The 23,060-nt window shown below is 37.5% G+C and overlaps 5 protein-coding genes across 54 annotated transcripts; 2 read left to right on the forward strand and 3 right to left on the reverse strand.

Moving 5' to 3' along the window:
- The first annotated feature begins 826 nt into the window (after nucleotides 1-826).
- LOC104713375 (auxin efflux carrier component 6) lies at nucleotides 827-5,242 on the forward strand. The gene is made up of 7 exons (XM_010430476.3): nucleotides 827-1,491; nucleotides 1,742-2,376; nucleotides 3,356-3,611; nucleotides 3,713-3,798; nucleotides 3,914-4,071; nucleotides 4,582-4,658; nucleotides 4,789-5,242. The coding sequence occupies exons 1-7, from the start codon at nucleotides 1,061-1,063 to the stop codon at nucleotides 4,853-4,855; spliced, it is 1,710 nt and encodes a 569-aa protein (XP_010428778.1). The 5' UTR covers nucleotides 827-1,060; the 3' UTR covers nucleotides 4,856-5,242.
- Nucleotides 5,243-5,943: 701 nt separating this feature from the next.
- Nucleotides 5,944-8,070, forward strand: LOC104715866 (alcohol dehydrogenase class-P-like). The gene is made up of 7 exons (XM_087466712.1): nucleotides 5,944-6,179; nucleotides 6,306-6,442; nucleotides 6,555-6,601; nucleotides 6,696-7,180; nucleotides 7,275-7,432; nucleotides 7,523-7,684; nucleotides 7,765-8,070. The coding sequence occupies exons 1-7, from the start codon at nucleotides 6,146-6,148 to the stop codon at nucleotides 7,879-7,881; spliced, it is 1,140 nt and encodes a 379-aa protein (XP_087322838.1). The 5' UTR covers nucleotides 5,944-6,145; the 3' UTR covers nucleotides 7,882-8,070.
- Nucleotides 7,947-9,364, reverse strand: LOC104713377 (uncharacterized). The gene is made up of 4 exons (XM_010430478.3): nucleotides 9,009-9,364; nucleotides 8,840-8,916; nucleotides 8,472-8,756; nucleotides 7,947-8,380 (listed from the first exon to the last, which is right to left on the reverse strand). Exons 1-4 carry the CDS (start codon nucleotides 9,307-9,309, stop codon nucleotides 8,084-8,086), a joined length of 960 nt encoding a protein of 319 aa, XP_010428780.2. The 5' UTR covers nucleotides 9,310-9,364; the 3' UTR covers nucleotides 7,947-8,083.
- A 5-nt stretch (nucleotides 9,365-9,369) lies between these two features.
- On the reverse strand, nucleotides 9,370-20,143 carry LOC109126259 (uncharacterized). 50 transcript variants are annotated; one of them, XM_087466754.1, is made up of 49 exons: nucleotides 19,835-20,143; nucleotides 19,640-19,686; nucleotides 18,942-19,538; nucleotides 18,719-18,788; nucleotides 18,593-18,636; nucleotides 18,450-18,475; nucleotides 18,241-18,327; nucleotides 18,092-18,166; nucleotides 17,827-18,022; nucleotides 17,519-17,587; nucleotides 17,344-17,414; nucleotides 17,093-17,197; nucleotides 16,947-16,977; nucleotides 16,727-16,820; nucleotides 16,463-16,621; nucleotides 16,289-16,376; nucleotides 16,131-16,217; nucleotides 15,767-15,928; nucleotides 15,606-15,665; nucleotides 15,231-15,511; nucleotides 15,050-15,134; nucleotides 14,836-14,945; nucleotides 14,617-14,688; nucleotides 14,440-14,504; nucleotides 14,184-14,274; nucleotides 13,936-14,028; nucleotides 13,753-13,829; nucleotides 13,593-13,669; nucleotides 13,439-13,501; nucleotides 13,304-13,332; nucleotides 13,141-13,207; nucleotides 13,002-13,066; nucleotides 12,852-12,911; nucleotides 12,684-12,769; nucleotides 12,478-12,566; nucleotides 12,213-12,271; nucleotides 11,960-12,148; nucleotides 11,755-11,842; nucleotides 11,586-11,652; nucleotides 11,414-11,498; nucleotides 11,219-11,319; nucleotides 11,006-11,074; nucleotides 10,778-10,918; nucleotides 10,583-10,694; nucleotides 10,314-10,484; nucleotides 10,055-10,223; nucleotides 9,906-9,959; nucleotides 9,736-9,832; nucleotides 9,498-9,633 (listed from the first exon to the last, which is right to left on the reverse strand). In XM_087466754.1, exons 44-49 carry the CDS (start codon nucleotides 10,590-10,592, stop codon nucleotides 9,571-9,573), a joined length of 564 nt encoding a protein of 187 aa, XP_087322880.1. In that variant the 5' UTR covers nucleotides 10,593-10,694; nucleotides 10,778-10,918; nucleotides 11,006-11,074; nucleotides 11,219-11,319; nucleotides 11,414-11,498; nucleotides 11,586-11,652; nucleotides 11,755-11,842; nucleotides 11,960-12,148; nucleotides 12,213-12,271; nucleotides 12,478-12,566; nucleotides 12,684-12,769; nucleotides 12,852-12,911; nucleotides 13,002-13,066; nucleotides 13,141-13,207; nucleotides 13,304-13,332; nucleotides 13,439-13,501; nucleotides 13,593-13,669; nucleotides 13,753-13,829; nucleotides 13,936-14,028; nucleotides 14,184-14,274; nucleotides 14,440-14,504; nucleotides 14,617-14,688; nucleotides 14,836-14,945; nucleotides 15,050-15,134; nucleotides 15,231-15,511; nucleotides 15,606-15,665; nucleotides 15,767-15,928; nucleotides 16,131-16,217; nucleotides 16,289-16,376; nucleotides 16,463-16,621; nucleotides 16,727-16,820; nucleotides 16,947-16,977; nucleotides 17,093-17,197; nucleotides 17,344-17,414; nucleotides 17,519-17,587; nucleotides 17,827-18,022; nucleotides 18,092-18,166; nucleotides 18,241-18,327; nucleotides 18,450-18,475; nucleotides 18,593-18,636; nucleotides 18,719-18,788; nucleotides 18,942-19,538; nucleotides 19,640-19,686; nucleotides 19,835-20,143; the 3' UTR covers nucleotides 9,498-9,570. The 50 variants fall into 50 exon arrangements, with proteins under 50 accessions (XP_087322889.1, XP_087322888.1, XP_087322880.1 ...); XM_087466726.1 differs by having other exon boundaries at nucleotides 12,213-12,276; nucleotides 13,000-13,066; XM_087466757.1 differs by having other exon boundaries at nucleotides 13,000-13,066; nucleotides 13,155-13,207; nucleotides 15,606-15,659; nucleotides 15,762-15,928.
- A 189-nt stretch (nucleotides 20,144-20,332) lies between these two features.
- On the reverse strand, nucleotides 20,333-22,809 carry LOC104713378 (putative UDP-glucuronate:xylan alpha-glucuronosyltransferase 3). Its single transcript, XM_010430479.2, has 3 exons — nucleotides 22,645-22,809; nucleotides 21,644-22,413; nucleotides 20,333-21,559 (listed from the first exon to the last, which is right to left on the reverse strand). Exons 1-3 carry the CDS (start codon nucleotides 22,695-22,697, stop codon nucleotides 20,523-20,525), a joined length of 1,860 nt encoding a protein of 619 aa, XP_010428781.2. The 5' UTR covers nucleotides 22,698-22,809; the 3' UTR covers nucleotides 20,333-20,522.
- Nucleotides 22,810-23,060: the final 251 nt, after the last annotated feature.

Genomic DNA, 23,060 nt, shown 5'->3' on the forward strand with positions numbered 1-23,060 from the left:
TATTAACAATGTTTGAACTCTAAACCAATAATATTCAATTTTTTCTTTTTTTTACAATTCATCATTAATAGTTAATAAAAAAAGCATAAAAACTTTAAAAGTGTATTCTCTTTTAATATTTTAATTTTTTTTTAATTAATTAGGAATAGAGGGAGTAATACACCAAAGAGAAGCAATATATAATGCAGAGCATAAATATTATAACAAGTTATTCTAAAAAGTGAATAAGTGAAAGATTGTTAAAGATTGTTAGAGAGTTTTGTTGATTAGTTTTCTAAAATCTTGTAAAGTGCTCCAAACAATCCATGTATTGATCATGACTTTATTTTATAAATAAAATGTCTAAAATCATGAACTAATAACATAATAATTGAATTCATTAACAATCTTAGATTCTTTTGTTTTAGTTGAATAACACAAAACTTTTAATGATTTTATAAAAATCTGAATCCAATAACCCAAATTTGTTAAAATTTTAAATGACTTTTTACAAATCACAAACTAATAACACTAAATTTTAACAGAGTTTAACAAAATTTTGATCTAATAACAACAGTATCTACATAACATTTAAAATATTTTAAACTCTATTTCAAATCTCAAACCAATAAACCCCACCAAATATTTTTTAAACTATTTATCCTGGTTTGGATCACCAATTAAATTTTGTTTTCTTTAATTTTAATTGTAAAGTTGACAAAAAAGTAACAAATCAACTACTTAATTTTAAAATTGTCAGAATTTTAGAGGTTAAGTTAATGATGGAGATACAGAAAAAGAAAGTGTTTCATTAGATAGATTTCAAACTATATAGTATTATGTACTTACACCTTTAATTAAGTAAACTTAATTCTAATCTCCACTAGGAATCACAATGACTTGTATAACCGCAAATCACCAATGTCTATGATAATCACTAGTCCCTCCCCAATGCAAATATCGAACTAACTAAGGGGTAATCTCGTCAACAAGTCCCTATATAACAAAACATACACATCTGGCACATAACTTAACCTATACACCTTAATTAACCAAGAAGAATTAGAAGGCAAAGCAAAAGATGATCACGGGAAACGATTTTTACGCGGTGATGTGTGCCATGGCACCACTCTACTTCGCCATGTTCGTGGCTTATGGATCGGTGAAGTGGTGGAAGATCTTCACGGCGACGCAATGTTCCGGAATCAACCGTTTTGTCTCGGTTTTCGCCGTACCGATCCTCTCTTTCCACTTCATCTCACAAAACAACCCTTACAAAATGGACACTATGTTCATCCTCGCTGACACTTTGTCCAAAATCTTCGTCTTCGTTTTGCTCTCTCTATGGGCCTTTTTCTTCAAATCCGGTGGTCTTGACTGGCTTATCACTCTCTTCTCAGTCGCCACTCTCCCTAACACTCTTGTCATGGGCATCCCTTTGCTTCAAGCCATGTATGGAGATTACACTCAAAACCTCATGGTCCAGCTCGTTGTTCTTCAATGCATCATTTGGTACGTTTTCAAACTTATATCCGTTATTTATTCATTAACCTTCTGACTGGTTAGCAAAACCCGCATAATGGTAATTTTGTGATATCACATCATTTAACTACTCATTTTGTAACCCAAAATCAAATGAGTTATTCTAGATTATTTATATTAATCAAATATTTTTACTAAACCGAGCTTATAGAATAGTTTTATTTTATTTTACTAGTTGAATTATTTAACTATAACCTATGATATGTTTATATATGTATAGGTATACTCTACTACTCTTCCTCTTCGAACTCCGGGCAGCTAGGTTGCTCATCCGAGCCGAGTTTCCGGGTGAAGCAGCCGGGTCAATCGCCAAGATCCAAGTCGACGATGACGTCATCTCCTTGGACGGCATGGATCCGCTCCGTACAGAAACAGAAACCGATGTCAACGGTCGGATCAGGCTAAGGATCCGACGGTCCATATCATCCGTACCGGATTCTGTTATGTCCTCCTCCTTATGTCTAACCCCTCGAGCCTCTAACCTTTCAAACGCCGAGATTTTCTCCGTCAACACTCCTAATAACCGTTTCTTTAGCGGCGGGGGAGGAAGCGGTACGCTTCAGTTTTATAACGGTAATAACGAGATCATGTTTTGTAACGGAGATCTAGGCGCGTTCGGGTTTACTCGACCCGGATACGGTGCAAGTCCTAGGAGGCTCTCTGGTTACGCTTCCTCGGATGCTTACTCGTTGCAGCCAACGCCACGTGCCTCCAACTTTAACGAGCTTGACGTTAACGGAAACGGTACACCGGTTTGGATGAAATCTCCAGTCGCCGGGAGAATATACCGGCAATCTTCGCCTAAGATGATATGGGAGTCTGGTCAGAGACATGTAGCTAAAGATCATATCAATGGTACGTTTTTCTTTACAAAGAGGTGTCGTTTTCGTTTTTCGTAAACACTGACACGACGCCATTTTCATTGTTCAACTTTTTTGTATCATTAATTTATTTATTGGTTATCTCCAAATATTTTGATGAATAGAAAAACATTGAGAGACTACATAAAATGCAGCTTTTTCAGATATAAACTTAGCTTTTGTCTTTTATTAAACCAAATCCCTAGGAGTAGACTAATTAGAAATTCAACCAAATTTTACATTAGAAAAGGTTATTTAACAAAAATCACTAAATCCCAATTATTTTTACTGATATTATATTTTGTGTGCATTCTTTTGAATTTTGTTAGGTTTGATTTATTCATTTCGTGTTTTTTGAGCTTAAGATTCTAATAAAACAACATGATGAAGCATGTTAACAAATCGGACCCATCATACCACCCCCAACCTTACTATAATCAATAAAATCACCAAAATGGTCAACATAATGTTGACTTTTTGTTTCCCATGATTTTTTTTCAATTTTCTCAATGCTATCATTTTCTCCTAGCACGTGTGTAATCATCAGCGAAACCGACGCATGGTTTTATAATTCTTTTCTTTTAGCTTTTGTTTGTTTCATACTTTCATTACTAAATTCCGTAACCATCATTAACAAGACGACTTATAAATTTATAATTAGTTGCTTTGAAAAATATATACTACTTTTTTCGTTTCAAAATATAAGATGTTTTGAGTAAAAACACAAAAATTAAGAAATAAGCACTTTAAAAAATTTCAACTAATCATAAACAAAACTGCATAAAATAAATAATAAGAAAATATAAAAGTAATCTAAAAGTTACTTTAAAAGTTGAAAACATCTTATATTATGAAATAAACAAAAATCTTTAAAACATCATATATTATGAAACGGAGGGAGTATTAAAGTTTAGTCTTAATTAAGTAGTGTCTGTATTTGCTGACGTGTATACATTATATGATTAATAAATCAGTGCCAGAGAAAGAGATCAGCTTCAGAGACGCACTTAAGGCTGCACCACATACTACGGCAGCCGGTGGTATTGCTTCCATGGAAGAAGGAGCCGCTGAAAAAGACACAACTCCGGCGGCTGTAATAGGCAAGCAAGAAATGCCAAGTGCAGCTGTTATGGTGCGACTCATATTAACAGTCGTGGGACGCAAGCTTTCAAGAAACCCTAACACATATTCCAGCCTCTTAGGACTAATCTGGTCACTTATATCCTTCAAGTGAGTAAACAATTACTTAAATCTTTCTGTAAATCTTATCTATATTCATTGAATTGGTTGTTTATAACTTTTATCGTATTCTCTATATAAATAATGAGCAGATGGAATATAGCGATGCCAAGTATAGTGGCATTCTCGATAAAGATCATTTCAGATGCAGGTCTTGGGATGGCTATGTTTAGTTTAGGTATGACCATGTCCTTATTAAACAGTTTTTTTTTTTAAGTATAGAAAATAATCTGCACCAAATTTTATTATTTCTTATAAAAACGTAATACAATATTGATATTCCAAAATTACAGGTCTGTTCATGGCGCTGCAGCCAAAGATGATCGCTTGTGGGACAAAGAAAGCGATAATAGGGATGTTGATCAGGTTCATCTCAGGTCCTCTTTTCATGGCTGCTGCTTCCCTTCTTGTCGGATTGAGAGGTTCTAGGTTACACGCTGCCATCGTACAGGTAAAAGTTTGGTTATACCCAAATATGTTTAGAGAGTTTGCCAACTTTAATTTAGAGATATAATAATATAGTACCATAATATTGTTGGAAGAAAAATACATGTTGATGGAGAGAGAGTGTTTAACAACTCTGAAAAGAATTAGAATTTTCGTAAGGGTAAGGAGATGGTCACAAAAAGACAGAAGGTTATATAGCTTCCAACACTACAAATATCTAACATACTTTATGTATAAATTTAAACCTTTCTACCAATATCTAGTTTTTTATATGTTACAAAAGTATCTAGATATTTGTTAAGATTCAGATATTATTTCGAAGTAATGATATTTTAGGATGTCTCTAGAGAAACTCTAGAATTTGGATTAAGTTTGGGGCTTCGTCCAAGATAACTAAATATTTTAACAAATACATTAGCCGTGGCTATAAATGTCTCGTTGTTTATTACAAATTTAAATTAATGATGAGGCCGGTATATATGATTTTTCTTTGTTTTTTTTCTTTTTCTTGTAGGCGGCTCTACCGCAAGGGATAGTACCGTTTGTGTTTGCGAGGGAGTACGGTTTGCATCCAGACTTGCTCAGTACATTGTGAGTTTTCTTGCTTATTATTTTTATTTTGGTTCCAGTTTTTTTACATTAACAGTTTGAATGGTTTTAAACTGTGGGAATTCGATTAATGTGAAATGTAATTGTTTGTTATTGGTGATTTTGTTTTCAGGGTTATCTTTGGTATGATAGTATCTTTACCGGTAACTATTCTCTACTACGTGCTCTTGGGCCTATGAGGCTATGATTCACACAATACATTGACACCGAAGATATGATCCACGAATAAAAAGAGAGGAGTGGAAATAGAGAGAGAGTCGTGAGCTTTTGTTCTTGATCAAGAGCTTGTCAAAAAGATTAACTGTTAAATTGTTGAATCGAAGTACTCGTAGATGGTTAGGATAATATTTTATCGTTATGTACTAGATCATTGATATTCAACATTAATCACATGGAGAGTAACGTACGTAGCGATGTAACAGAGGCTTGGTTAGCTAGGAATTGCTCGTGAATATTACTTTCCACGTTGATTCCTGCGAACTGTATGATTTTGTGATGTATAGTGAACACATATGATTCATATAGGAATCATCATGAAGATTCTTGTCATGGACAACACTATCAAACCAAATTTTGCATATACACATATATACAACGAAAAAAAGTAGGACAGTACGTGGTCTATGACTACTACTACGAGCTATATATGTTGTCACCAAATAAAAAAAAGACAAAGATTTGTGTATTAGAAGTCGGCCTTTACCTATTTACACCGTTTAAAATCAGAGAATTTTTGTTATAATACTCTCATTCTATATCTAGTTCGTATGATATATTCTTTAACTCCTAAAAAAAAATTACGTATAAATCTATGATATTAAAACTAACTAAACCCCCGAATTCCTCAATTAGTCGGGTACTCGGGTTTGGATATACTGTAATTCAAAAGGAGAGAAAACTAAATGAGGCAAAAGTATAATTGATGACTTGAGACTTGAGAGTGATGGCCAAGATTATAATTAAAGAGCCAACGATCCTTCAAATTTGTAAAGTGTTACAAAGAAAAAAATATCCCAACACTTGATGACCAAGAATAGTATTAAAAGAGCCCCCAATTTAAGGTGAAACCGCCCGAAACAAAACATACGATGGGTGCAAAAGATTACTGCTTTTAGACACCGCGGCGTGACCATCAAGGACTAAGACCAGATTTAATTAACTGCTAAATTAAGACAGCCACGTGGACGAATATTGGTGACGACAAGTGGAAGAGCGTTAAGAGAGAACAAAGCAAAACCAAAGACGCCCCTAGTTTCCTACACTTGTCGACAAAGAAAATTACTACAATTTAATTTTAATTATAAACACTAATTAATATTCCAGTGGCGTTTCTGTAATATGTACTTAATCCCATTTACCATCTCTATATATAAATCTCTTCTATGCTTCTCTCTTCTTACATCACCCAATTCACGAATCAGACAGAACTACTTTAAAAACAAAAAGATCCAAGTTCTTCACTGTTGATAATGTCTACCACCGGACAGATCATTCGATGCAAAGGTTTTTTTTTTTTTTTTTTTTTTTTTTAATGAATAATGATATTGTTATGAACTTATGATCATGAATCCACAGATTTTTTTATGTTGATATAACAAAAACGGTGTCGTTTTTGTTGCGAATACGCAGCTGCTGTGGCATGGGAAGCTGGAAAGCCACTGGTGATGGAGGAAGTAGAGGTTGCTCCACCGCAGAAACACGAAGTTCGCATCAAGATTCTCTTCACTTCTCTCTGTCACACCGATGTTTACTTCTGGGAAGCTAAGGTTTTATTTTAATTACTTCCAAAAATTCATAATCAAGTTCTATTTTTTTTTTTTTTTTTTTTTCACATAAGTTTCAAAACTCTTACTTTTTTTTTTTTTTTCGATTCCGCAGGGACAAACACCATTGTTTCCTCGTATCTTCGGCCATGAAGCTGGAGGGTATTAACTTTAAAACCACAGAATCTTCTTTCTTCATTTTGAGGTTTTAGAGTTTTATACAGAGATTTGATGTTTGGTTCTGTTTGTTGTGTAGGATTGTTGAGAGTGTTGGAGAAGGAGTGACTGATCTTCAACCAGGAGATCATGTTTTACCCATCTTCACCGGAGAGTGTGGAGATTGTCCTCACTGTCACTCTGAGGAGTCCAACATGTGTGATCTTCTCAGGATCAACACCGAGCGAGGAGGGATGATTCACGACGGTGAATCAAGATTCTCCATCAAGGGCAAACCGATTCATCATTTCCTTGGGACATCCACGTTTAGTGAGTACACCGTGGTTCACTCTGGTCAGGTCGCTAAGATCAATCCAGATGCTCCTCTTGACAAAGTCTGTATCGTCAGTTGTGGTTTATCCACTGGGTTAGGAGCTACTTTAAATGTGGCTAAACCCAAAAAGGGTCAAAGTGTTGCTATCTTCGGACTCGGTGCTGTTGGTTTAGCCGCTGCTGAAGGTGCTAGAATTGCTGGTGCTTCAAGGATCATTGGTGTTGATCTTAACCCCAGCAGATTCGATCAAGGTAGTATAAAAGATAAATAAATTGTATTGGGACTGTGTTGTTCTTGATTCTTCAGTCTCGCTTACATTGAGCTTGATATGTTTGTTGTTGGCAGCTAAGAAATTCGGTGTCACTGAGTTTGTGAACCCAAAGGACCATGACAAACCAGTCCAACAGGTGATCGCTGAAATGACCAATGGTGGGGTGGACAGGAGTGTGGAGTGTACCGGAAGCGTTCAGGCCATGATTCAAGCATTTGAATGTGTTCATGATGTAAGCTTCCCCTTCACATTGATTCGGACCAAACCTACATCATATCTTACATTGTGCATATATTAACATATACGTATTATGTTGTTTCAGGGCTGGGGTGTTGCGGTGCTGGTCGGTGTGCCAAGCAAAGACGATGCCTTCAAGTCTCATCCGATGAATTTCTTGAATGAGAGAACTCTTAAGGGTACTTTCTTTGGGAACTACAAACCAAAAACTGACATTCCCGGGGTTGTCGAAAAGTACATGAACAAGGTAATGAGAAGACCGGATCTTCTGGTGCCAACTTTGATTATATACCAATGTTCTGATGATTGTTTTATTTATGAAATTAGGAGCTGGAGCTTGAGAAATTCATCACTCACACATTGCCATTCTCAGAGATCAACAAGGCTTTTGATTACATGTTGAAGGGAGAGAGTATCCGTTGCATCATCACAATGGGTGCTTGAAGCCATTCTCTAGCCAATGCTGATATCTACTTGTGTTTTTAGTTGCCTTTATGCACTTAGAGCAATAAAAGAAACACATCTCCTACTACTTCTCTGTCTTAAGTTTCATTGTCGTGTCTAATCTATTACGTATCGTTGTAATAGACTTTCTATTGAGATTTTAATATAAACTAAAAGGCAATTCCATTATTACTGTGTTCTCTCAACATTCAGAATGCAAACGGACTAACCGTAGAGACTCGAAAGCCGTATCGAGTCGCCATTCTCTTTGCTTCTTGATCAAAGGTCTGCCTTTGCCTGCCTTTTCTCGGTTTACTCGAATGTCAGCTATCCCCCAAACACATCTTTTGGTTTCCACATCAAAAGAAACCAGCCTGAAAATACCATCACCTTCAGTCTCACTGTCCTCGTTAGTGTACCTCACATACATCGGCCTATCCTTATACCGATCAAGATCCTGCGGAACTCTTACCACCCTTTCGACACCAGGAGATGAAACCTGTGCAAAAAGGTTCAAAACCTTTGTTTGAGTCAATGAACCACCAAACTCCATGAGATAAACTGATGTGAAAAGGAACTAATCAAGTAACCTCTAGAGAGATATTGTCCGGTATAGACTTGGCGAGTTCAGCTTCAGCCAACTTTGCTCTGTAGATTGTTGAATATGCTTCAATATCTTCCATCGTTGGGGAACCAAACTTGGTAGTGAGCCGCTCGATTCTCACTTGTATGGTTGAATTAGGCAGAGTCTTGAAGGCATAAATGCCTAACTCCCCATCAAAAGACTCGCATACTCTCTCAGCTAATGCCAATGCTTCTTTGTCCCATAACGTTCCAGCAAGTTTAATGCCTCCTCCACCTCCTCCATCTCCAGCCTTCAAGAGATCAAAATCCATAGATAAAAGAGATGCATAAAGGATTTATCTTTTCTTAAACTCAGGCGTAAGTAGACACTTACATAGAGTTCTTCCTCATCGCTCTCATCGAATTCAAAGTCATCGTCGTCTTCGTCGTATTCACCATCCGTTAGTAACTCTGTTGATTATTAAATGGTTGAATACAAACACAAGCTACACAGAGAGTGATAAGATTATATTCAAATCACCAAAACGGGAACCAAAACGCACCGTCTTGAATCTCTTCGGGAAGAAGTAGCTCATCTTCTTCTTCTTCATCATCTTGAAAGAGAGATTCTTCGACTTTATTCGGATTAGGTTCAACGATACTTGTTTTCCTCTTACTCTTCTTCGCGTGAGTCACGAAGGAAGAGTTTGGAATCCGAGGAAACGGCGGCGCCGGAAATCGAAAACGAAGACTCGTCGTTGAACGGAAACGATTGACGGCGGAAAGAGTACTTATGCAGAAAGCAGGCAAAACTGAAATTCTAAGACAAGATTGATTCGGTCGGAAACAACAAATCGAATCCATCTTCTCCGGCAAGTGAAGAAGAAGAAGAAGAAGAGACTGGTTTCTCGATTCGTGAGGCCATTTTTTTTTCGGTTAAAAAAACTCTGGTTCATCACTACAATCAATTTCAGATGTTTGGTTCGGTTCTGTTCGGTTCATCAATTCCGGTTCTCTAAAATAAATAAAGTTGACTTTTATCTTTTATGTTCAAACTTCAAACATTTCCTTAACCTATGTGCAACTTTGTTGTCTTGGACGGTCCCAACTGATCCAAGAAGAAGTTTATGTGTTACGTTGCCAGACACCAACAGCATTATTTCCTGTAGGGCAGCAGCGTTGCTGGTTCTGGATTAAGAATCTACATAAATCAGTGATGAGGAGGAGCTAGTTTCAGTCATGCAGTGAGATATGGAGTGAATCAATCTGATATTCTAACATTTGGCTCACCTGTCTCGAGTTTGCATCATCTAGCTTTTGCCTTTCGATGGCTTGACTTTCCATAATCAGTTTGGTAGTGCTAGCTATGTTTTTCACACTCGTTTCCCTGCAATGAGGCAATCAACACACACACAAAAAAAACAGAACAAAGTTTACCGCACACCTCCAAGAATTTTTACCTCCAAAATAGTAGGCTTTTGTGGCCCTTTTCAACAGAAAAAAGTTTACCGCACCTTTGCGTAGCAATCTCAAATGCAACATGAGCCATGTGATCAACTTAAGCATAATCAGAAACAAAAATGCTTTTGAATGATAATGTAAATAGTACCTTTCCCAGCTCAGTGAGAATAGGAGGCACCAATCCATAAAGCTGTGAGACCTAGCGAACTGAAACACCTGCGATCCCAGCAACCTGCAAAAGAAATATTGTGTAGTTGGGGCAAGTAGTAGGTCGTACCTTTCAACCAGCTTCACAATGACAAGAACCAACCTTGACCCTATAAGCACAAAACAATCACATATATAGATAACTAAACCTTAATTGTAACTGTAACCAAAAAAAAAGAAGTCAAAAGTTGCAGAACCACCTGTGATCCCCACGCTTTGGACGAGAAGTTGGCAAAGATCCCATAAACACCAAGAACCAGATATTCTAAAACACCAAATAAAGGAAGTTAGACAGCTTAAGTAAGAGCCAGATTGAAGGCTAACAAGGCCATCTCCTTGGCCATTGCTTGGGTGCAGAATTGGCTCGTAACCTGAGAAAGAGAGAGCAAACATTAATGAAATTTATTTCCCCAAAAACAACCCAATTGGGATGATTTTTAGACTTGCGGTGGAGACGGACACAGCTTACCGAGTTCCATCCACCAAGGCACGGAATCCAGTACTGAGATGGTCGTATAATTTCTTGAATTTTTGACACCAGTGTATCCTCCCCTTCTGCTGGGTCTTCGAACTTCTGAGACCTGCAATTTCCATATTCCGTTTGATTAGAGCGCTATGTAACAAATCCAAAGATAAATTGAGGGTAAACAAGTAGTTTGCTTACACTTAACGGTAGGAAAGATCTCCCAAGTGGTGCTTGATGAGATTGTGTAAGTAATCATTTGACATATATAACACACATCCAGAAGTTTTCCGTTGTTTGGCGAACACAACATTCAGGTCGCTGTTGGCAATATCGACACACCTGACAAGAAAACAACCACCCCATAAAGATACGTGAAGAAAACTGACACAAGATCCAAACAACATGAAAATGCTATAAAAACCTTACTGGACAAGAAGAATCTGGCCAATTAGAAATACTTGAGCAATGGACGGCATGCCAGCATTCCAATGCTTCCTGTGATCATTGAAGCTTAACCGGATAATATATCAACAAAAATGGTCTCAAACTGCATACATATGAAACGATCAACCCATAGTAATTATTTACACAATTTTCAAAAGAATTATCAAGGCTGACTAGTTTGGCCAAAGAATTTACCTGTTGGCGGGTCATCGCAGCATTGTCAACATACATATATGAAAGCTCAACATCATGATATTCAGAGGCTCTCTTACTCGTTTCTTCCATAAACTTGAGGCCTGCAGAGAACAAATTGCATTGGCATCAGTGTTATATGTGTTGCACATGAAACAAGAGAGAGGAAAACAAGTAAAAGAAAACGTAATTATCAACCATAGACATTAGCTTTGTCAGCAGAACACAGCTTGCCACGCCGTTTCCGAGCAGTCTTGAAGGCAACACGAGCAATTCTATCAATCTGAGTAATTAGAAATGCTTTAAAGGATTAGTCCATATGAGAGAGAGAAGAGGGTTTGCCAACAAAATAGAGGTCTGAGAACAAAACCTGAGCGAGTAAATTGGACCATAGATAGATAAGGACCCATGGCTTTGAGTTCGAAGCTCCAGGAACCCTAATTCTCCATAAAACATCATAAAACAAAAATCCCAGTCTCCATCTAAATTGTAAACAAGAAGCAAAAAACAATAACTTTTAAAAGACAAATTCGACTCACAATGCATGTGCTTGCTTCGTTAAGAGTAACTTAAAATTTCCTGCGGCTTGCTTTGTGTTGTAGCTACTGGTTCTAATATCTCTCTATCCTGCAATAATAAGAACAGTTAAAAAAATAGTTGAACTTAAATAATAGTGAAGACCCCATTAGATCAAATGTATGAACTGTATGAACAATATGCAGATTGAGAATGAGAGAGATATACCTCAGCCATTTCATCTCTCTCTCTCTCTCTCTCTCTCTCTCTCTCTCTCTCTCTCTCCACAACGGCATGGTGAGATAAAGCCTCATGAGCTCTTTCATCTGGGGACTACCATATCCCAGCATGTGTGAAAAATTTGCAGCAAAACCCAAAGAATCATCTAATGGAATGATGCTACCATCCTTGTACATCCTGCAATGTTAATTCATGAAACTAGAGGTCACAAAAACACAAAGCAGAGACATGAACTACAAACCTGGCACAGCCGCACGATGAGGCAACTCTTTTTGACAGCGCCTCAACTTGCTCTTTGCTCTTTCCTACATGGAAGTACATCTTTAATAAAAAATAGCTTTTGAAGAAACAAAGGACAACTTTCACAGGAAAATAAGAAACGGCAAAGTATGTTCTCAACAAGCTAACAATTGTCGGTTAAAAAATAACACACACACACCAATTTGTAAAAAATATGTGTGTTTTAGTAATACATGCTGCAAGTTAGGGAAAGTAGTAGGTCGTACCTTTCAAACCAGCTCCTTGGAGATATTGTGGTAACTGTGTAGTCTTACCCGAACCAGTGTCTCCCTCAATGAGAAGAACCAACTTTACCCTATAAGCACAAATCAATCGCATATATATTAATTAATCTTTAAATTGTAATAGTAACCAAAAAAAAAAGCAAATTCATCGATCCAATTTTTATTTGAACCAGTTTATGATTTGATACCTTTTTAAGCACGTAGGCGACGCAGAGAGGACAAATACAAGCCATCAAAACTGCCACCAACCGATCAAAGCATCCTCCTCCACAATCTAAAATTAACAGAGCCAAGTAGAGTTAAAAGTCGCATGAACATAATAAAAACACCTTGAATAATCAATCTAGAAACCAAACTCTAGAAGAGCAACATGACTATGAGAGTGATGATTGGATCATGGTTTGCTTCCAAAAGTCCTGCAAAAAGAAGAAAGAACTGTAAGGAACAAAACAAAAAAAAAAAAAAAAGAAGAAGTAAAAGACGTGTGAAGAGGAAGAAGAAAACACTTAAAGACGTAGCACAGAGGAGAAGCGTGTCCATCACTCTCATTAATAAAAGTATCATCCAAAACCTGAAACAACAAAACAACAAGTCAATAACATGAACATATATAACGCAACCGATGCAATGTAGATGTTAGGTAACCTGATCATACTCACTCCCCACAAAGTGTTTTTTTTCTCTTCGAACCTCCCACCTGGTGCCTTATGATCTGCATCAAAGAGAAACAGAGATGTTTTTTTCACTTTACTACCTGAAAGATGTAGCGCAAAGAAGACAAAAACGATCCATCAAAACCATCACCAACCGATCAAAGCATCCTCTTTCCTCCACAATCTAAAATTAACAGAGCCAAGAAGAGTTAAAACTCGCATGAACATAATAAATTTAAAAAAAAAAAGACTAGAACGATTCAGTTTAGAAACCAAATCCTAGAAGATACCATGAATTAGAGTGACAACGATTAGTCAAAGCCATCACCGATCAAAGCTCCACGAATCTAAACCTACAAAACAAAAAACGAAAGGTTAATAACATGTAAGTAGAAGAAATTACCGAACCAAAGAGACAATAAAGAATCAAATAGATCAAGGAACCTGTGAGAACGTGGCTGAAGACGTGGCAGCATGGAGAAGAATACGCCATGATCATATCATAACTGCTTCCAAAACACCTGCAAAAACGAAGAAAAAAATGTAAGGAACAAACAAAACAAAAAAAGAAGTAAAAGACGTGTGTGAATAGGAAGAACAAAACCCTTTGAAGAAGTAGCACAGAGACGAAGCGTGTCCATCAAAGCCATCACTCTCATCAATAAAAGCATCATCAAAAGCCTGAAACAACATAACAACAAGTAAATAGCATGAACATATATAAAGCAGCCGATGCAAAGTAGAAACCAAACCCTAGAAAAAAATCAGTTAAGAGGAAGAAGACTACCTGAAGATGTAGCGCAGAGAAGACAAAACGATCCATCAAAACCATCACCAGCCGATCAAAACATCCTCCTCCACTAAAATATAGGGTCTTCGGCTTAAGAGTTAAAACATACATGCCAACATCACTAGGAAGATCAGCGACATTACTGTTAACTGAAAAGTTCAATAACAAAAGAAACAAAGGACCAACACTAGCCAATATTAAATAAAACAACTGATATGCTAAAAGGTGTATAGATGTGAGGTAACCTGAAAGTTGAACTCAGACATCAAAAGCACTCCCACAATGATTTTTCTTTCTCTTCGAACCTCCCACACAGTAACCCGGGTTCCTCATGATCTGCAACAAAGAGAGACAGAGATATTTTTCACTTATATAGAAAGAGCAAAACAAAAATCGGTTAAGAGGAAGAATACTACTACCTGACGATGTAGCCAAGAGAAGACCAAAAAGATCCATCAAATTAAACAATCACCAATCAATAAGAAGAGTGTACCACTGTACCTTTGGGAAGACTTGGTCTAAGACCTTCAAGGCAAACCAGCAAAACCACGAACAAGGATGTCAGCCTGTGGATATGCAATCGAAACACACACATAAAGGTACCAGCTTTATGAAGATATAATGAATTCACATAGAAAAATAGTTTGACATCATAAAATAAGGCTAAATCAGACATACCTTAGGAATGTGGTGACACTACGAGAACAGGAACAACCAGCATCATTATCAATTCCAATTCGTCTCAGGTCTCTACAACAATAAAATTCCCAGTTAAGCAGATCGTTTTCAAAATTTAATATGAAGAGAAACACTGATCATTAACAAATTTCAAAGCAACAGAAGGAACAAATAATAACTCAAAATCATACGTAAGTGAAGGATGATATGAAATAAAACCTGGAGGTGTTCTTCTTCTTCTGCTTCTTGGACGTTGGCTCATAGAATGGTGTCATTTATGGAATACGTTGTACATGCTCTCTACCTGCTTCAATGATGATCTCCTTGACCTGATTCACAAATTAATTAAACCTTTAAATTGTAACCGTAACCAAAAATAAAATAGAAAAGCAAATTCATCGATCAAATCCGCAGAACCAGTTTATGTTGTTACCTTTAGCAAGCACGTTGGCGACGATTGTGTTCTGAATCATCAACGAGAGAGAGAGAGAGAGTCAAATAAATCAATCAACGCCCACCTGTTTCACAGAACAAAACTATATTCACACACTAACACTGTCAAAACCATATAGATTTATAAGAAGAACACACAAAAAAAAGAAAAAGATAGATACCTCTCTCTGACTTGTTTAGAAAGCAAATTCGACTCACAATTCATGGACCGGTTGAGTAGTAGATTCGAACCATCATCATGTTGCTCTCTTGTCGCCATTAGAACGATCTCTCTCTGTCTCTTATCTCTCAAATTTGTTAGGCTAGAACTCCCAAGGCCAATATTTTTCAAGAGCTGGGACAGACTCACTCTGAGCTTAAGCGCCGCACGAAGTTGCAAAGTTTCACCTTTGGGAGGACATGTTTACACTCTTTGGCCGCTCTAGCGGCAGTCCCATATCAGCTGAAAAGAGAAAGAGAAAATAGCATCTGAAAGATGAGTGTGGGTTTATTCAAAGATAATTGTCAATAGCGCGAAAGTATGTCAGTGTATGTACCTGTGACCATGACGAGATTCCTTGAGACAACCAAAAAGCACGGTGTAGTAGTATCTAAATCTTAAAGAAAAGGTCACTCTATTAATTGTAACCAAGATTCAGCAAAACAAGGCATGTGGTTAGTCAGGCTTAAGTGATAATGATGCAGTTTTGTACCTTACTTTCGGTTAGACGATAATAGTTCAGCAGGACTCCGCTATGAACATCAACGTTAGGCCACGGGTGGTTCTTGACGAAACTTGCCATGGTCTGTAAACCTGTACTTGGTCAAACACCATCAATCCAATAGAATCAGTTTTAGTTCTTGAAAGCATCTCCGCGATCTGCAAATAGAGAATAAGAAGAAGAACCATCAGATGCTAATTAGTAATTCTAATAGAAAGAGCCAAAGAGAAAACCCCTTAATAAAAACCCTAGAATTGTTATACCTTTACTTGCTCGATCAAATTAGATAAGAGTTGAAGAAGAAGAAGAAGTTTGGGTCATCATCAACCCTAAGGCTAAGAAAAGCAGAAGTTTGTTTACCTCTGTGCTTGCTTCGGTAGGATTAACTTGTTATTTCCTGAGGCTTGATTTGTGTTGTAGCTACTGGTTCTAACACGACACTTTATCCTGCAATAACAAGAATGGTTAAAAGAAGTAGTTGAACTTAAACAATAGTGATGGATGATTTGTAACAAAACCTTGAGGGTTCTTCTTCTTCTTGGACGTTTGCTCATGGCCCCATTCATGGAAGTTGAACATGGTCTCTAGTCTTGAATGATGATCTTCCTGCAGTCAGTGAAACAATCAACACATGAAAATAAAAATGGTTAAAAAAAGTTTAGTCAATAGTGACGGATGATTTGAAACAAAACCTTGAGGGGTTCTTCTTCTTCTTCTTCTTAGACGTTGCTCATGGTCCCACTCATGGATTGGTAGAGCTAGCTAGCAGCTATGTTTGTGACACTCGTTTCCCTGCAATTAGTGAGACAATCAAACCAGCACCATTATCAATTCGACTTCGTCTCAGACCCCTACAACAATAAAATTCCAAATTAAGCAGATTGCAAATTGTTTTCAAATTCAATATGAAGAGAAACACTGATCATAAGTGAAGGATGATATGCTATGAACAAAACCTGGAGTTGTTCTTCCTCTTGTTGTTGGACGTTGGCTAATGGAATGGTGTCATTCAATGGAATTAGTTGTACATTGGTCTCTACCTTCCTTGATCTGATTCACAAAATAATTAAACCTTAAAATTGTAATTGTAACCAAACAAAGAGAACCAACAACAACTAAAGTATTTAAAAAAGCAAATTCATCAATAAAATCAGTAAAACCAGTTTATGTTGTTACCTTAAGCAAGCACGTTGGCGACGATTGTGTTCTGAATCATCAACGAGAGAGAGAGAGAGTCAAATAAATCAATCAACACCCACCAAAACTATAATTAAAGCGAAACATAGAGATTTAGAAGAAGGAGGACCAAGGAGAGGTACTACCTCTTATCAATACCGAAAGCTCAGATCACTCCTCAGTCGTCACTCCTCACTCCTGAGTCCTCCGTTCCGTTTTGTTTTCAGACAAGGAAATGGAAGGAGACGATGCTGCAAAACGACAACGTCTCATCAACTAATGGACCCTAAAAGAAGAAATAGAGAATTATGGTGGGCCAATTAAAACCAGAGCCCAATTCCAAGAATTCTTATACAGAGCCCAGTGTTAAGACTTATGAGAAAGAAGAGCACAAAACCGCTGAAGACGTCACGGAGAAGAAGCCAAATCACTGATGATCCCATAAAAGCATCCTCCTAAATCCAAAACCTGAAATAAGTACATAACGACAATGCAAAATCACATGAACATATATATACTATAAAGCAAGCAACCTATGGAACATTAGCATAGATGAACATATATAACCTCACCAAAAACTCGAAGTTATATACTCTCAAACCATCGATCCTTCCCTCCAACAAAGTCCTAACCTCCACAATCTAACACAAGCAAAGAAAAACATTAGCTGATCTGTGTCAACAGTAAGAATATAACAAAGGGAAAGAAGAGACTGTCAAAGAGCCAACAGGTAGCAACGACAGATCAAAGAGATGATAATTAAAAGATGTAGCACAGAAGAACAATAGTGGAGTTAGCTTGTGGTTGTAAAGAATGATAATTAAAAGATGTAGCACAGAAGAAACATTAAAGAGATGACAGACCAGAGGCTTAGATTTACCATATCAGTCCTCCCAGTGCCTTCACGATCTGCATCAAAGAGAAATACATTCTCGTTTAAAACACATATTGAATACCAAAAAATAGTTAAAAAGGACAAAGTTTAAGAACAATTAAACCGTGTAGGAAAGAATCTGTGGATCATCGATCTCTCATCTGAATGTTGGTTCTCTGTTTAGGAATCCTGGTTCCTCGTGCTGTGCATCAAAGAGAGACATTAGCTGATCTAAAAAACACTAAAATAAAATAAAAGGGAAAAAGGAGACCTTCAAAGAGGTAACAGGATCCGACGACGACGACTACGACGACAGATCAAAGGCATCCTTCAAGTTCAAGAATAACTGAGACATAAAACAGAACAATGGTGAAGTTATGGTTGTAATAATGAAGTTAATAAAAAGATGAAAAAGACTACCTGAAGATCTAGCTTAGAGAAGACAAAAAACGATCCATCAAAACGATCCATCACCAACCGATCAAAGCATCCTCCTTCCTCCACAATCTAAAATATCAACAGAACCAAGAAGAGTTAAAAAGAGTATTGAACGATTCAATTTAGAAAATTAAAAAAACCCTAGAAGAATATCATGAATTAGAGTGACAACGATCAGTCAAAGCCATCACCGATATCAAAGCCTGCCTCCACAAACCTAAACCATAAACCAACAAAACAAAAAACGAAAAAGTTAATAACTTGTAATTAGAAAAAACCACCGAACCAAAGAGACAATACAGAATCAAAGAGAGATGGGATTAGATCAAGGAACCTGCGAGAAAGCCATGATCATATCATAACTGGCTTCCAAAACACCTGCAAAAAAACGTAAGGAACATGAACAAAAAAATTAAAGAAGAAGTAAATTAAAGACGAGTGTGAAGAGGAAGAATAAAACCCTTTGAATAAGTAGCACAGAAGCGTGTCCGTCAAAGCCATGATCACTCTCATCAATCATCATCCAAAACCTGAAACAACATCAACAAGTAAATAGCATGAACATATATAAAGCAAACCTATGCAATTTAGAAACCAAACCCTAGAAAATCCAATGATCGGTCGGTTCAGAAAAAAAAAACAGAGACTGAGTTTTAGAAGAAGAAGAAGAAGAAGAACAAAACCCCTGAAGATGTCGTTAGCACGGAGAAGAAGCGTTTTCCTTCAATCACGCATCATCCAAAACCTGAAATAACGACAACCGATGCCCAAAGCAACCGATGCGCAATAATTAAAAACCAAACCCTAGAAATAAACAAGCAAGTGAAATCCAATGATCGCGGCGGTTCAGGAAAAAACAGATACTGAGTTTTAGAATCACCACTACCACCGTAACGCTCGATCGGAGAGACAGTACAAGCTATATATGCTAGAAACCACCAAACCCTAGAAAAAGACAAAGGTGAAAATCCAATGATCGATTAGAAAGAAAAAGAAACAGAGACGAGTTTAGAGGAAGAATGTGACCGATCACCACCGTACGCTCGGAGTCGGAGTGACCGTTGTAGAGATAGAGAGAAATAAGGAAAGATGTGATGATGTGAGAAAAGAGTGAAAGAGCCTTCTTTTATAGATTAAGTTTTAAGAAAACGACAGCGTCTCAACTAATAGACCCTAAATAAAGAATATGGTGGGCCAACTAACACCAAAGCCCAATCAATTCTTAGAACTCCCAAACGCTGTCGTTTCAAGCCACAACGATCATCTTCATCATTCACGACCTAAGGGAAAAAAACAGAGCAGAGAGGCTAGAAGAGTTAGCGATGATCAAGCGAAGAGTGCTCTGAGCAAGTACGGGATAAGGTCAAGAAGATTCGCCGACCTTGATCTGGTTCTAGGGTTTTTCGAGTTGTTGATATCTGTTGTAATCTGTGTATACAAAAAAAAATATCATCAAATCAAGGGTTAGCTATCTTATATGTTATTAATGAACACGAACAACAACGAAGAGAGAGAGAGAGAGAGAGAGAGAGAGAAAGAGAGAAATCAAAGAAAGATAAAATTTAAAAGCTTTTACCAATTTTGTTCTTTCACCTCTCTTCTCTGCGACCTTGTCCAGGTTTGCATAATTGCTCTTCCGTCGCCCCATTATAACATCTCTCCCTCTCTCTCTCTCTCTCTGTCTCGCTTAACTTGTGTTCTCATTGTTTTTATTTTTGGGTGAAGAAGAAATAAGAAGAGATGATGACAGTATTTATAAACACTAATCAGGGAAGTGTTTTCGTTGTTGTGAAAAACGGAAAAAAAGGAAACCCTACTTGTAATTATTGAAAGGAAATTCCTATTTGGAATCGTAGAGAGAAAAAGAAATTAGCCTATCAAATTTTTTTCAACAAAAAAAAAAAAAGAGGAAATAAGGAAAACAGATCCGGTTCTCTAGAAGATTCTTGTCACAAATAAATTTTGACGGTTCGGTTAGTCGGTTACGGTTCAACAGACCCGGTTCTCTATAACCTGGTGAATGGTAGGTAACAATAGCACTCTTTGCTTTAAAACCTGAATGCGATGCTAACTCTTCCTGTAAATTCTTCATTTGTCTTTCCTTCCTCATGATTACATCGTTTCAGGGATTCATCTTTGATATACAAGGTTTCAAGCTGATTAAAAAATTTTGAAAGAGAAAAAAAACATAACCAACTCACATTTGGTTAGTGAAAGGAAGAGTAACTTTTGTACCAAACCAGACCCAACAAAGCCAAAAGAATTCACAGGGAAGAGAGAGCAGGTTTATGCGGCGGTGATGAAGTGGTGGTGGTTGTCGAAGAATTATCAGTAGAGTTTGTCTCACCCCAATGCCAAAGCATACTCTCCCAGAAACAGAAATCTTCGTAACAAGTCTTTAGTCTCTCATCTTTGATCTTTATCTTCCAATGTCCATCTTTGTAATTCCCTTTCTCTGCTTGTCTCCGATCCCACTCAAGTTGCGCCTTCTGTTTCGATCTTAGTAGACAGAACTTGTGCAAATTCTCAGGCATTGCGTCATGCACTCTCCACCAGGTTTTATGTGCTTCGTCACTTGCGAATTCCTGGAATATATCCACATTCCAGTTGCAATCATAGTCTCTGAAGCATAACCAAGGTTTGTTATAGCCGAGGTAATGAAGAACGTAGAGGATCGGAGGATCAGCTCCAAATAGTCTCGTCTTCATTTTCTTGATCTCAGGTTCGTCTCCTTCCCAGAAATGCTTCAAGAAATTCATGTGTTTCGGAATCCTGTGCCACCATGTGAATATCTCGTTAAGGTAACCTTGGTCTCCTCCGTTGTAAGACACAACTTCATTGATGTTATCCATTAGTAACTGGAATGTTGAATTAGATGGTTCAACCACCATTAGACCGGAGTTGAAGAGCGTAGCATTGTTTCCAATTGCTGATATCTCAGGGAACTCGAAGAGGAAATCAATGTTTCTAAGGATAAGCATGTCTGCATCAATGAAGATGATCTTGCTGTATTCAGTCAACTGCCAAAGACGGAACTTACTGTAGTTCCATTCGTTGTATGCATTTGGTACAGCATTCGGGTTCCTGATTCTTTGAAACATTTGAATCTTCCATCCAGCAGCTTGCAAGCCACTTTTATGGTATTCACTTATCGAATCATCGACAAGTATGACCAGATCACGAGTAGAGCCTGACATACGAATGCTCTGCGCTGCTGCAATGGCTCCACAGACATAAAATTGAGCAGAGTGCAAGATAGTCGCATAAGCTTCTTTCTTTGCACTTGCGGAGTAGAAATTATCTGCAATTGAAATTACCATAATCAGCTTACCAGTAGAGATGCTAAACTAGCTGACAACAGAAGACGAAGAAGCTTACTACTGACCTTTAGCTTGAAGAGGAACAGAAAGTTCACAGGAACCAACAGGAAGCTGTAACTTTTGTCGTAACTGGTGAAGGCTAGGCTTATACAGCCATATGTTTCCTTGACGTGCAACAAGTTCTTGACCGGTAAAAAGATTCGGGATTGGAAAGCAATCAGATACCAAAATCACATGAACATCATGAAGCCCTTTAGAAGAAGCCGCTACTCGAGCTGCTGCGAGTTGTAAGTGCAATCGAGCAACATCTCTTGACCATTTTCCTGATTTGTCACACGGAAGCTTGGCAATGACAAGATCAATCCGAGGCTTACCAGGAACTTGAATCAAAGGAAGAGAAGGACAAGTAGGGACTTCGAATTCTTCTACTTCGTCAATCCATTCAGGGTATAGAGATTCCCATGTAATGTTCTTTGCAGCATAGTCTAGACGCAAAGCTACATGATCACAGTCAGATTTCATAACCTCCTTGAATCGATCAATCTCGTTATCATTAAGATTTATAAGCCCAATTCCTTGATACTCGCTTCTACCAAATAAGTAGTTGTCAACAAGATTTGACATATGGTTCCAGTTGATCTCAGCTGAAGCTACATAGCGAGGATCAGTAGTAACACCAAAACTCGTTGGAGTTTCAGCAATTTGTAGCGGTGGATAACGAAATCGGTAGATCGTGAACAGAGCTCCAAGCATTATACAAATCAACACAAGTTTCAGAGTAGAGAACTTGACACCCTTTTCAATCCTTTGGAATCTCCTCCTACTTGTCTTCTCACTACACAATACATGAAAATTAAAACACGAAGCAGTGATTATATATATATATACACAGAGATCGCTTGTGAAACACATTCCAGAATCAAAATCAAAGATCGAAGATCTGATTTCAGAAAAGTCAACCATGTGTGTGAAGCTTACTAAGTTAAACTAACTATAGTCTATATACTCTATAGTGTTGATCAAACTCGAGAAACTAATGAAGAAGAAGAGGAAGACGAAGACTAACGTGGAGAAGGAGAGACGATGTCTTGACTCCATGGGACTTGAGGAAGGTATCATTGTCTCCGTGAGATCAGGGTCGGTTTCGAGAATTTCATAATCGCCTGATGATGATGAAGCAGCGAAGAGACATTTTAGGGATTTTGAAAAATTAGATTTTGGACGGAAGGTTAGAGACAAAACGATGCGTATTAACAATATGAGTGGTTGAACCGTTGAACCATGCGTTTTTGCGAAATAGCGCCTTTACTTTTTAGGTTTTCTTATTTTTAACCCTGATCTATTTTTCTATTCTTGGACCCTTTTTCTTTCTAAACCTGGGATATGACTGTCAATAAGGAATGCAATGCAAAATATCTCGTCAAGCTAAAAAAATACTCCCACTTTGATCCAAAAAAAAAAAGCTAAAAAAATACTCCCTTC

This window comes from Camelina sativa, chromosome 9, assembly GCF_030686135.1.
Source record: "Camelina sativa cultivar CO46 ecotype springtype chromosome 9, ASM3068613v1".
Lineage (NCBI taxonomy): Eukaryota > Viridiplantae > Streptophyta > Magnoliopsida > Brassicales > Brassicaceae > Camelina > Camelina sativa.

Excerpts from the sequence above, each read along its gene's own strand:
- LOC104713375 (XM_010430476.3), top strand. The coding sequence starts at position 1,061 with ATGATCACGGGAAACGATTTTTACGCGGTGATGTGTGCCATGGCACCA. Across the intron at positions 2,377-3,355 it reads AGCTAAAGATCATATCAATG|TGCCAGAGAAAGAGATCAGC; the intron begins GTACGTTTTTCT and ends TTAATAAATCAG. Across the intron at positions 3,612-3,712 it reads TGGTCACTTATATCCTTCAA|ATGGAATATAGCGATGCCAA; the intron begins GTGAGTAAACAA and ends AATAATGAGCAG.
- LOC104715866 (XM_087466712.1), top strand. The coding sequence starts at position 6,146 with ATGTCTACCACCGGACAGATCATTCGATGCAAAG. Across the intron at positions 6,180-6,305 it reads ACAGATCATTCGATGCAAAG|CTGCTGTGGCATGGGAAGCT; the intron begins GTTTTTTTTTTT and ends GCGAATACGCAG. Across the intron at positions 7,433-7,522 it reads CATTTGAATGTGTTCATGAT|GGCTGGGGTGTTGCGGTGCT; the intron begins GTAAGCTTCCCC and ends ATGTTGTTTCAG.
- LOC104713377 (XM_010430478.3), bottom strand. The coding sequence starts at position 9,309 with ATGGATTCGATTTGTTGTTTCCGACCGAATCAATCTTGTCTTAGAATT. Across the intron at positions 8,917-9,008 it reads TCCCGAAGAGATTCAAGACG|AGTTACTAACGGATGGTGAA; the intron begins GTGCGTTTTGGT and ends AATAATCAACAG. Across the intron at positions 8,757-8,839 it reads GCGATGAGGAAGAACTCTAT|GCTGGAGATGGAGGAGGTGG; the intron begins GTAAGTGTCTAC and ends GATCTCTTGAAG.
- LOC109126259 (XM_087466754.1), bottom strand. Across the intron at positions 9,833-9,905 it reads AAAAGCCTACTATTTTGGAG|GGAAACGAGTGTGAAAAACA; the intron begins GTAAAAATTCTT and ends GCCTCATTGCAG. Across the intron at positions 9,634-9,735 it reads ATGATGCAAACTCGAGACAG|AACCAGCAACGCTGCTGCCC; the intron begins GTGAGCCAAATG and ends TTCTTAATCCAG.
- LOC104713378 (XM_010430479.2), bottom strand. The coding sequence starts at position 22,697 with ATGATACCTTCCTCAAGTCCCATGGAGTCAAGACATCGTCTCTCCTTC. Across the intron at positions 22,414-22,644 it reads CATCGTCTCTCCTTCTCCAC|TGAGAAGACAAGTAGGAGGA; the intron begins GTTAGTCTTCGT and ends TGTATTGTGTAG. Across the intron at positions 21,560-21,643 it reads TGTTCCTCTTCAAGCTAAAG|ATAATTTCTACTCCGCAAGT; the intron begins GTCAGTAGTAAG and ends TTTCAATTGCAG.